The sequence below is a fragment of the Gouania willdenowi genome, chromosome 14 (assembly GCF_900634775.1).
Source record: "Gouania willdenowi chromosome 14, fGouWil2.1, whole genome shotgun sequence".
NCBI lineage: Eukaryota > Metazoa > Chordata > Actinopteri > Blenniiformes > Gobiesocidae > Gouania > Gouania willdenowi.
Genome location: NC_041057.1, coordinates 19,639,477 through 19,651,258, shown reverse-complemented (window position 1 = coordinate 19,651,258; position 11,782 = coordinate 19,639,477). Strand labels below are relative to the sequence as shown.

The 11,782-nt window shown below is 34.9% G+C and overlaps 1 protein-coding gene across 1 annotated transcript; it reads right to left on the bottom strand.

The window, feature by feature from the left end:
* Positions 1–6,057: 6,057 nt before the first annotated feature.
* LOC114475866 (LIM/homeobox protein Lhx1-like) lies at positions 6,058–9,370 on the bottom strand. The gene is made up of 5 exons (XM_028467024.1): positions 8,802–9,370; positions 8,033–8,253; positions 7,618–7,886; positions 6,571–6,727; positions 6,058–6,449 (listed from the first exon to the last, which is right to left on the bottom strand). The coding sequence occupies exons 1-5, from the start codon at positions 8,969–8,971 to the stop codon at positions 6,058–6,060; spliced, it is 1,209 nt and encodes a 402-aa protein (XP_028322825.1). The 5' UTR covers positions 8,972–9,370.
* Between the last annotated feature and the right edge of the window lie 2,412 nt (positions 9,371–11,782).

Below are 11,782 nucleotides of genomic sequence, written 5' to 3'. Positions count from 1 at the left end.
GCAGTAATAGGTGGCACGTACTGTATATACCCTGCTTGTGCAGCCCATTACACACACGCATGCACAAGTGCATTTTGCAGAGTGGGTTTTTTTCCACTCCTGGAACATGACATGCATGAGTGCAAATAGGAGATGCATTAACCTTCCTTGTACGTGTGTGTGTGGTCTTTGTCTCAGTGTTTCGTATATGAAATTGATACCCAATAAGAAGGAGGGATGCAGAAAAGAATGAATGTATCAGAAATAAAATATTCTGTAAGCTAATGGTAGCTGTAGTTTGCAATAAAAATATATACATACTGTATATATATATATATATATATATATATATTTGCAACCTTTTAAAAAAACATAACTAACTGTACTAAACTAAGATATATTATGCTAAAAGATCACTTTGAAATAAACATTCTAGAGCAGCATTGCTTTTGTCTGGTTTTTATTATATATATTTATGAATGAACAACCACTCATTGTTTTGAAAGTCTTCTCTGTTCTCACCCTCACAGATTAGGCACCCCAAGAAAAAAAAAAAAAAAAAAAAGAGTAGGTGGGAAACCCTCATGATTTTGTCCTCTTCAACTTTAATCAAAAGTACACTGACGCGCTGCAGCCCCCTCCATGTCTTTCATAATAATGGCCCGCTAAAAATTCAGGAGGCAGGCTCCACATCAATCACTCGCCAGATTTGAGTCCAATGCAATAAATATGTAAATGAGCAAAAGCCAATGTCTCATAGCTTTGAGATCCGCATGAGGAGGAGGAAAGAGAGACAGAACGAGAAGAAAAGGAGGGAGAGAGAAAGAGAGAGAGAGAGAGAAGAGGAAAACTGTTTTAATTGCCCATGGCCAGAGGAATCCTATTACTGTGGGCATTGATTATAAAATTGTATGTGTGAATGATTTTCATGCAGAAAGTGGACGACCAAGCCTCCAGCTAAAAGTGGAGCCAAATTAGCAAACTGGGCCAGATTGTGTAAAGAATTGGGAAGAATCCGCAGCATAAAGGCTGATTCTGTGTTCAAGTATGATTTAGATTAGAAAATGAAAAGGTGGAATGGGGAAGCACAATGGAGGAGTGATCAAGCCTGTCATTTTTTTTTTTTTTTGGTGTTGTATCTGTCACCATTTTAAGAGGTCAGATAGAAAATGAAACAAGTCGAACACAAATGCTTAGTTTTTATTCCAGTTTGGTATTTAAAAAAAAAAAAAACATTTTGTTTGGTAGAGTAGCTGATTTTACTTTCAACACAATATCAGAAAAAAGGCGAGAAGGTGGCAATCAAATTCAGATTCAATAACTGAGGGCATGACAACAAACTCATGGGATATCATTTTGGGTTAACAAAATGCATTTTGCACTATAATCTCATTTTTTAACGTTGGTAGATTTGCAACCCAACAATTCCAGCAACATAAGTGTCATACAGTACCAACAATCAGAGTACTGTTAACTTTTGCAGAACATTTTACATTTAGTTTTTGTCAGTCTATTGACAAAAATGCAACTTAGTTTTAGTCAAAATGTAGTCATCAGGGCTATTTCAGTTATAGTCTAGGTTTGGTCATCTCAATAGACATTAAGATTTTAGTCGACTAAGTCTGTCACAGATATAGTCGACTAAAATGTAAAGCACAAGAGTTGAAGTGCATCTTTTTAAAGAATTAATAAACATTCATCAACCTGATCATAGATGGTATTAATGTTTGTAATTACACACAGACAGATTTGATTTGATCAATGTGTAAGACCACATTATCCGTCTTACGTCTGCAAACACAATCAGCCTACCGGTACTTCCTGTTGGGTCACTTACCAGTTTGTCCCACCCTCCATGCAACAAAAATTGTTTTGATTGGGCACCTTCCAAAAAAGAAATGTAATTATGATTGGATTTTGTCCCATGTGAACATTATAGTTTAGTTTTTTATTAGTTAATGGAATTATCAATATATTTTTGTATAATTTTTGTTTAGTCATATATAGTCACTATAGTCATAGTCTCATTATTGTAACTTTTTGTTTTTTTTAAATTGTCAATGAAAACTGTGATAAAATAAATGAACAAAATCAACAGTTGCAGAGCAGCTTTCTGCATGATTATATATTTCACCCTGAATCATCCGATTTAAATGAAGGCAGTGGCTATCCGTACGGTTATGTATCAATATACTGACATTCTGTCTGAATGTCAGTTTAGGTCATTGTGATAGGTCAGTGATGGACCAGTTTAGGTTGCGTGACTAAGACAAAACCTAACCGTAACCCTAAACCTAATTTTTTTTTGCGATATTGGGTTATAACCTGAACCTAACCTTAACCCTAACCGCACTCTGCACGCATTCCGTACTGATCCACTTCCACAAACCTCTTTGATGAATGTGCATGGTTTGGTGGAATGTGGACCACATGCGTTGGCCCGTGCCTTGCCTTTGATTCCCTATTCCAAACTGAATGGTCCGAGGACTGACACTGACACTGACACTTTCTTAAACAAATGATTCATTTTTAGGTTATTTGTTATTTGGTGTTTTGGTCAGTTGCATGAGATGTCATGTCAACATATTGAAAGACACTCCTGTCTCTGATCTATTTCTTTTAACGTCTGCATCAATTCAACTGGACTTTAATTGATTTGCTGCCTTATGTTTGACTTGCAAATCTCTTACTTCATCAGAGCAATGTGTTCCACAAACAAGGATCCCATCAGCAGCATAACATTAACTCCTATTGATAGGAGGATTTCTAGAGACTGGGAACTTAAGCTTAAGGATTTCTCTTTTCAAAGTGTAAGTTACCTACAGTGTATATATATATATTTTGTTGGTCATGCTAATTTTGGAATCCATTAAGTTTAATTCCGGAGTTATACAAATAAACCATTTTACAATAGATATACGTTCGTGTGTGAGTGTGTGTGTGTGTGTGTGTTCACCTGAGCCTTAAGTGTAAACACCTCTAGCTTCCATGTGTTGTTGGTGATTGCTTCCTACGTTTAGTCTGTGTGTTCTGTTTCCCTCTTGTTGCTCTGTCTGTTTCATTTTCCTTCTTTCCTGTGTGAGTGCGAGCATTCGATTCATTAATCCCCCCCCCCCCCCCCCCCCCCCTCACCACCCCTGCAAATACCATGAGCTCCTTTATCAGACGTATGGATGGGAATGGCCATCTAGTAATTAGAGAACAATTCAAAACCATTATATATGATAGTGATATTATTGTTAATCTGTTTGTAGCTTTAGTCTTTCCCTGTTATTGGAATAACACACACAACTAGGTGAGTTATTCCAGATATTGCAATTCAAGATTTGATATTTCAGCGAGAAGAAACTAGGCAACAAATCTAAGGAATTTCTTGATTAAAAAGCAGATTTTCCAGCACAAATGCAGCAAATTTGATAAACAAGGGCTTTGACCAAACTTACTTGAACTTACTTCCATTCCAATTTTTATTTTTTTTCAAAGTTGGATGCTTTGCCTGTTATATTGTTTGTTTTCTTTCCTTTTTGTTTAAAAGTACATTAGAATTTTTTTTAACAAGTCTCGTGAGAACTGATTTTTGAATTCATTAAAACTACAACAATTATTTGAACTTGTTTCTAGTTTTAATATCATTTTGAAAAATAAAAAAGATCATTTTACAATTTTTGTACATTTTCTGCAAAGATCGAGGAAATAATTTTATATATCCAAAGCAATACCAAGCCTCACCAAACATATTTTCAACCCAAACAATGTGCGATGGCCTTTTTTTTTTTTAATTCTCTAGCCTCAGATAACAGTGAAAGCATCCAGGGAGACACTTTAATGTTTTCCTCTGCTTTATTGTTTGTGGACCGTCTTGTCTTCTCACACACTTCCTTCAATTTGGCTCCACTGATCCGCTCAGAGGTTCTCCTGCTTCACTGCCCACTGATCCCATATTTAGCATCTTTAAAACCATGCACGCTCACCTTTCCCTGCCTCCAAAACGGTCACGGTGCCATTAACCTCTTCCCCACAACTTACAGAAGAGCTTTAACAAATGACTCAGCTGACATTACAGGGGACTCTATTGTCAGCACATCCTAACAATAACCTGGGAAAGGATGTGAATTTCATACACATGCACAAAAACACAGAAACTTTCAAACCAAATCTGAATGAAAGCACATCAAACATGACAATTAGTGCAGTTTTTAGTACTTGTCAAATAAAAATAGAGGTCTAGATATTTTGATTTCTCTCCAATATTACAAATATTAGGAAATATAAGTTTAATATAAAAAAATAAAATTGCTCAGAACAATACTTGGATCCAAATGTATCTATTTTGGTCAAATTAACAGCCTTTTTTTTTTTTTTTTAATGATCCAGCATGTTTTGGGTGTTTTTATTATCTTTTTTTTTTTCTTCCTACAAACAGTGATGCTAATGAAAGTTAACATGCATATTTTAAATCTGTTTCTGTTTATTGCAGTTGTGTTGAGTAACATTTGGAAATATCCCCCAAATTTGTGTTTATGTTTTTCCGACTTTTTGAATTTGTGTGAGTGGGAAAAACAAAACATTTATTCACCAGCAATAGGCCTACTTGAGAATCTACAAGAACTTTTATATCAACCCCTGTTTTATGACTTGGACATAGTTATTTGTGTCCCTGCACACATAAAATATTATCATTATTCACATCTTAAACAATCAAAGTTCAGGAAATCAATCTAAGATTTCATTTGGAAACAGTTTTTATTATCATTATTATTTTTCTCATTATAGTCAGGACATATTACAAACTATCACAGTGTGTGTGTGTGTGTGTGTGTGAGTGCGTGTGCGTGTGCGTGCGTGCGTGCGTGTGTGTGAACACAAAAATCAAACAGCTACAAAAATGTGGCTTGTTTGCATTTAACGGTTTCTGAAGGTGGAGGTCATTACACAGCAGGAATAATAAACCCCTATAAACACTGGAGCTCTGTGTAAACAAGTGACTGGTCTGTACTTCAGTATCTATTGTTGTATATATATTGAACTTCTGTAAACACACATTGTTTTCTTTCGCTACTATTACAATGAAATAAAGTGATTCATAATGATAATGTGTTCCAGACAGCAGGTGTATATAAGCAAATCATTGCAAATATCGTGCTGTCGCAGTCCTGAGAGACGTTTTTGGTCATAATGTGTGTTTTTTTTTTTTTAATGTATCCGATGTGAACGTAAGAATGACAAGTGCCCTTTATCAATGTGTCCAACACAAAAATGTGAAAATAATGCAATTGTGTATACATTTTTGCTTCAAAATTCATTAGTTCCCCTTTATAAACTGAAAACAAGTCATACAAAAGTGCAAACGTAATTTATTTTCCTGAATAAATCAAATGAGTAGTCTTTGTGTACCAGTTTTGATCAATTTGTTGATTTTTCACAGTCATTTTCAACATCATGCTATTGTAGATTTTCTCCCTTTTTCAATTTTTTTTTTTTTTTAAAAAAGGTTCTTTTGTTCTTTATTTATAATACTCCAATTAGCTTATTACATTTTATGCAATACACTTCATAGTTATTTTTTTTTTTTTTTAATAAATCTAACAATTTGTCATTTTTTATCCTGAAAAAATGTTAAATATTGTTTAACACTGCTTTGATGGTACGACATACTGTATACTATAAAGCTATATGAAAAGGGATGGTGTGAACAAAATATTAACAATAATAACAACAACAATAACAAAAGCCTCTGTCTGAAAACCAATGATGTTTGTGTTTATTGCTTGATCAGTGAGACCCAGCACTGAATTCATTAGCTATACAGCGCTAACTATTTAAGACCAGCTATTGACCCAATGGTCAATAAACAACTAGCATACAAATGTAGAGTTACGTACACCCCATTTCATTCGAGAGGAACATAAATTAGCACATAAATAAATAAATAAATAAATACACAAATAAATAAATAGATGGATAAATAAATAAATACACAAATAAATAAATAGATGGATAAATAAATAAATAAATAAATAGATTAATAAATAAATGCGTTATATTAAAAGTGTGCTTCCTGTTGGATTATTGGTTGGACTACCACACAGTGCCTTCACTGAGGTCTGAGGAGGGCTGGGAGAGCTGGTTGGTGTAGTTGTCACTGAGGGACACTGTGGTGAAAGGCGTGCTGGGGCCACACATTTCACTGGACATGCTGTGAATTGATCCAGGTCCATTAGGTTCTGGACTGGGAGAGTCCGAGTGTTGATGCTGGGAGACAGGGTCAGAAAAACACTGCACCTCTCCAGGACAGATGTGTCCAGCTGCAGGGTGGTGGTGGTGGTGATGGTGGTCTATGGATCCTAACGGGGTCCCAGTGGGGACTGTAGAAGGGACAAAGCCCAGGTCTGATGGAGTTTGGGCCTGGGATGGGGGTCCTTGGTAGTACTCGTAATTGCCTCCTGAGCCATAATATTCTCCAGGATAATCTGTGTTTGGTTACAGATTTGGATTAGTAAATATAATTGGTGCATTTTATGCTTCAAAATTCTAATATTAATTTTGATCCTATCGCCATCAGTCATTACAATAAGCAACAGACTTTCTTACCTCCGTAATAGGAAAAGTGTCCGAGCTCTCCGGGCTCCAGTCTCTCCCCCAGAGCCCTCATCCTCCTCGGGCTGCGGAAAAACACGTGTCTCCGTGCGCTCAGCGCGCTCAGCTGCTTCATGCGTCTTTCTTTAGATCTCCGGTTTTGGAACCAGACCTTTAATACAGGGACACAAAATGTGAGTGATACAGGTTTAAAATAAATAAATAAATAAAATAAAATAAATGCAATGCGACGATATATACATGTATATATGGAGAGAGGGAGAGAAAACCAAACAATTATGCATCAACAAAAGAAAATGCATTTTGTCGAAAGAAATTCGGACAAACGAAAAATGTTAAATGCTATTGGGAGGCATGCTCAATTATCATTATTCACATTTAATCCAGCATAACATGACACTTGTAAACCACTCTTTAGAATAACATTGTTATGAAAATGTGTAGTATTAGAGGTGCATAGGAATAAATATTAAAGGGAAATAGAAGCTTCATTCAGAAATGAAAAAGTAAAATAATAATAATAATTAATAATAATAATAATAATAATAATAAATTTAAAAAAAAAACAATATCAGCATTATTGGATTGTTTACTCAATATTAAATATTTACGACATTATATTGTGCTTTTGGTTTTCAAAATACTTCAATAAATTGCACAAATATATAGCAGCTCAATGTATTTTTAGTTGGAGTGAGGCAATACCCTGAGTTCATGATATGAGATAGACGATAATTGACTTGCGATAACGATACGATAATTTGGGGATGGAAAAATAACCATATTTTATTTGATTTTTAACTCTGGACACGCATATACCTACTCTGGATATGGGTAAAAAAAAAAAAAGAAAAGAAAAGTGTATTATACAATTTTGATAAGATCTTAATGTTTATAGGGTGAAAGGCCATGTATGCGCATTACTTTGGAGTGACCTGATTTACGCAGAAAGAATTGAGCTGTTAATGAGTCTGGTTTTATTATAATAACCTTTAGACTATAAAATACATCAGTTCTGGGTTCTCCTTTGGGTTCCCTCACCTGGATCACCCTCATGCTGAGTCCGGTCTCCCTGGACAGCTGTTCCCTGATGTGTCGGGTGGGTTTCGGTGTAGCAGCGAAAGCCGCTTTCAGGGTCTCCAGCTGTTTGGCTTTGATGGTGGTCCGCGGCCCGCGTCGTTTCCCGACGGTGCTCTGCTCGTCGTTCTCCGCGCTACACGCGTCTTTGTCGGACAAATTCTCCGAGTCCTTCCCGTCATCCTTCGGGTCCTGGGAGTCTGGAGACATACTGGTTTCACTGCACGTTGTCACTATAGATTTGAAATATTAACACAACAAATTAGAAATCAAGAAATGTAACATATATCTTGATTTATGTTTTTAATTTAATTTATTTTTATTTTTTTTTACAATCGAATGATGAATTTATTGATTGATTTATTTTAATTTAAATTACCTGAGAGGAGGATGGTGTCTTTGCCGTTGTTGTTTTGATAATCCTCTTTACAGACGAACTTGAACTCATCCAGGATGTAGAGCTCCTCACCGGTGGAAAGCTGCTTGTTACACATCATGCAGGTGAAACAGCTGAGGTGAAACACTTTGCTTTTGGCTCTGCGGACAAGATCACTGGGTAAAATCCCCTGTGAGCATCCTCCACACTTGGTCCCAAACCTCCTGTTCAAAAAAGGGACAAAGGGTCAACTTAAAAAACTGCAGATAATGGGACAAAATGTTGCAGAAATGGCTTTAAGATGAATATTTTTTGTAGCTTATAGTGGTGATAACTGTATTTGTCATTATAGCTCCAAAGAAACATATGCCTTAGAAAAGAAACAGAAAAAAAAATGCATGAGGAAAACCATGAATTTCTCTCGTTTTCTTTTTTTTCCCTTTGTATTTTTGTAAAAAAAAAAAAAAAAAAAAAAAATATATAAAAAACGTTGTAACTGCAAAATGGTTAAAATAAATATCATTAAACAATTTTTTTTTAAATCTATTTTATTCTGATGGTCACACGGAAATATGGAATAGACACTTGAACATAAACCGCAATTATTCCTGAATATTAACAAAGCATTGGGCCTTTTTTTTGGTTTTGGTTTTTTTGTGTGCAATAAACCACTGCAATGTGTTTAAAAATATATATTATTTCAACTTGTTCAAAAATATCCAACTCAAAACATGATCATATTCATCTACTTTTCGAGTAAACAAACTCTTACCTAAAAAAGTCATTCTTACAGTAAAGCCTCCCTTCTCGTGAAAAACACTTCTCTGTCAAAGTGCATTTGCATTCACAACACTGCACACATTTGATGTGCCATGGTCTGTCCAAAACTTTGAGCAGGAACCTATCTAGGATAGGTTTCTCACAGTTAGCACACTGAAGCATGATGGCCAGGATTATATTCCCAGTCCGTGGTGATGGGATCAAATAAACTGGTTTCTCTTTAGATGCACCGTCCTCAGTCCGTTCGGTTTTAGGCTCTTCTGGAAAGATCCGGTAAATCCACTGTATCCAAATATCTCTGAAGGGTTACATCCGTTTGATTAAAGGCAGATCGTCTTTTTTTCCCCCCACAAGGCAAGAAACAACATCCAAAGGCTCCAAATCACGGGTTAATAATGGAAAAGACCATTTAGATAACATCTCTACAAGAAGAAGAAGAGAAAAAAAATACTGATAGGAAATCACAACAAAGCGAATCAGCCTGTTTATTAAATTATATTTAAATGATATAAGTGCTCTATGAAGTCAAATAAACACATGCCGTGCGCCCAGCGTAGTGACATGTGCCTTTTAGAGCCTGTGTGAGCTCTCAGTCTGAGTCTGGCAGTAATGAGCGCACCTTGTAAACACCAGCCAATCACCTATTGGGAAACCAGTGACGTCAGCCCCAAGCTCAACCAATGATGTGTCTTCATTCACACAAACGTACTCAATTTATAGCATATAGGAATAAAATAAAATAAAAAAAACAGGGCAAAACAAAGCAAAACAAATAAAATAAAAATTAAAATAAAGGTCATTGTTACATCTTTATTTATTTATTCTTTTAAAGATTTGTTGTTAGGCGCAGAGGCAACAACATTCTTATAACCCTTTAAAATTAATTTTATTCACCGAGTATGGGCTATTTTTAAAAAAAAAAAAAAAATTTTGCAGGGCACAACAAATAAATAAAAAGTGGAAAAATGTGTTATAGTTTTGGATTCCACAGTTATAGTAAGATTTAATCAAAATAAAAATAAAAATACAAGATATAATCAACTTCTCCAAACCTGTACCTATAATAAAACCTCTTCCTTTTATATTCTTTTCCTCATTACAGTATGACAATAGACGTTTTCTGCCTTTGTTTTCAACACCACCAACAGTCAATGATGATGTTTCAGACTGACTCAGTGGCAGGTGACACATTATAGACCATCTCTGAAGAAGGACACAGGGCAGATGTAGCTTCAGTGTTAGATGCAGTTTTCCCCCCACAGATTAATGCTGTGGCCCTACATTATTCTTTATTCCATTGAAAGGACCAGGGTCCCTAATGGCTCTAATCTGTGCCTCTCAGAGATGTTATCACTGCGTGTTGGGGCCACGGGGACTGAGATAGCACAGTTTCCCATACAAACCCTGAGCTCTGTTCAAGGCTGTTATCTGAGGTCTTCATGATAGCAAATTAAACACAAGCTGAGTTGCAGAATATCTTCAATTACTTTTTTCTCTCCCCTAAATCTTTTAAATTTGTCTGGTCACAGCTAAAATTAAACATCAGCAAATTGCCTGGTAGTCACATTCTCATCCTTGTAAGACTTTTTTTTTTAAATACAGCCACAATTTCTAAGATTAAAAGCCTACAATGTCTGGTCTAGTTTTTAGTTTTTACTTTCTTCTATATAAGATTTGCTTTGTTTCATGGTCATTTTGTCTATATCGCCTCAACATTTAACCAAAATTTAAAAGCTGACACCAGAAAATGTAACCCCTATACTTTTAATAAAGGTTACATTTTATTAATCTTAGGTATGTAAGATTGTTTAAATGAGTCCATCCAATCCATACATCATTTATTATATCAATAGTTAATTTTTTTGTTAGAGCTTGAATGATAAATGACACCTGCCAAAACTGCTTATTTTTCAGTGGTGTGAAACATTCAGCCTGTGGGACAAAAGTGTGACATCAGAGGCTGAATTTTTGGTCCTATACGAGCCTCTGGTAAGTTTGAAAACAAAAGATCTAAAACATAATGTTTGCATTACAGTCAGTCTATATCAGGGTTTTTTCAACCATGGGGTCATGATCCCATGTGGGGTTATGGAAATAAAATGGAGTCGCCTTAAATGTCTAATACAATTTTAAAAATTGCTCATTAAAATTCAGTTTTTTTTTTAGTTTTTACATACTTTTTTTTAATTTTATGCAAACAATTATTATTCCTTTTCAAATTAAAACACCACACAATCCCAAAAAACTGTATTCTATATTTGCACTAATTTGTGCACTAATACTGGCTACTGTGCATAATTATGTAAGTATAACAAACATGATTAAAAAAAAAAAGGTTTAGAGAACGGGAAAAAAGTCTCTGGGGTCACCAGAAATTTGTGATATAAAAATGGGGTCAGGTCATGACACGAAAAAGGTCTGGAGCCACTGGTCTATAGAATTTAATGTTTTAATTAATATGTGTGTTTGTACGTATACAATTATTACAACTTCTATTCAGTATCAGTTTTAGTGGACTGGCTTTATTGTAAAGGCCTTTTTGAGATAAAATAGTTCAATATAAACAACAATTGACTATTCTGAGTACAGCAATGTTGGATTTAAAAAGACACCTTCAGCATATTTGGATTATTACTAAAGATGTATTTTGAATATTTAAGATTGAAGGCATTGTTTTGTCCTTTAGGTTTCTGTGTGAAGTGTGAACTGAAGAATGAGAATCAGCTTTATTTCCAAGTAGAGTTTTCAGACAATACAAGGATTTTTACTTGATGGTGTGAAAAAAAAAAAGAAAAAAAAAAACCATAAACAGTATAATAATAACAATTATTATAAATATAAAGGATGAATATAAATATGAACATATGCAAGTAGTGCAAGTAGTTACTGTTCTAAATAAGTCAAGTGAGAAAGTTGCACAATTGCAGCTCTCTTAACGGGCTTGCAATAATAATACAATAACTCTGGATATGG

Bases quoted from the DNA above. Each gene is read 5' to 3' on its own strand.
- LOC114475866 (XM_028467024.1), bottom strand. From the start codon at position 8,971: ATGCTTCAGTGTGCTAACTGTGAGAAACCTATCCTAGATAGGTTCCTG. The intron at 8,254-8,801 runs GTAAGAGTTTGT...TTTTTTGAACAG, and splicing joins TGTAAGAATGACTTTTTTAG to GAGGTTTGGGACCAAGTGTG. The intron at 7,887-8,032 runs GTAATTTAAATT...TCAAATCTATAG, and splicing joins AGACACCATCCTCCTCTCAG to TGACAACGTGCAGTGAAACC.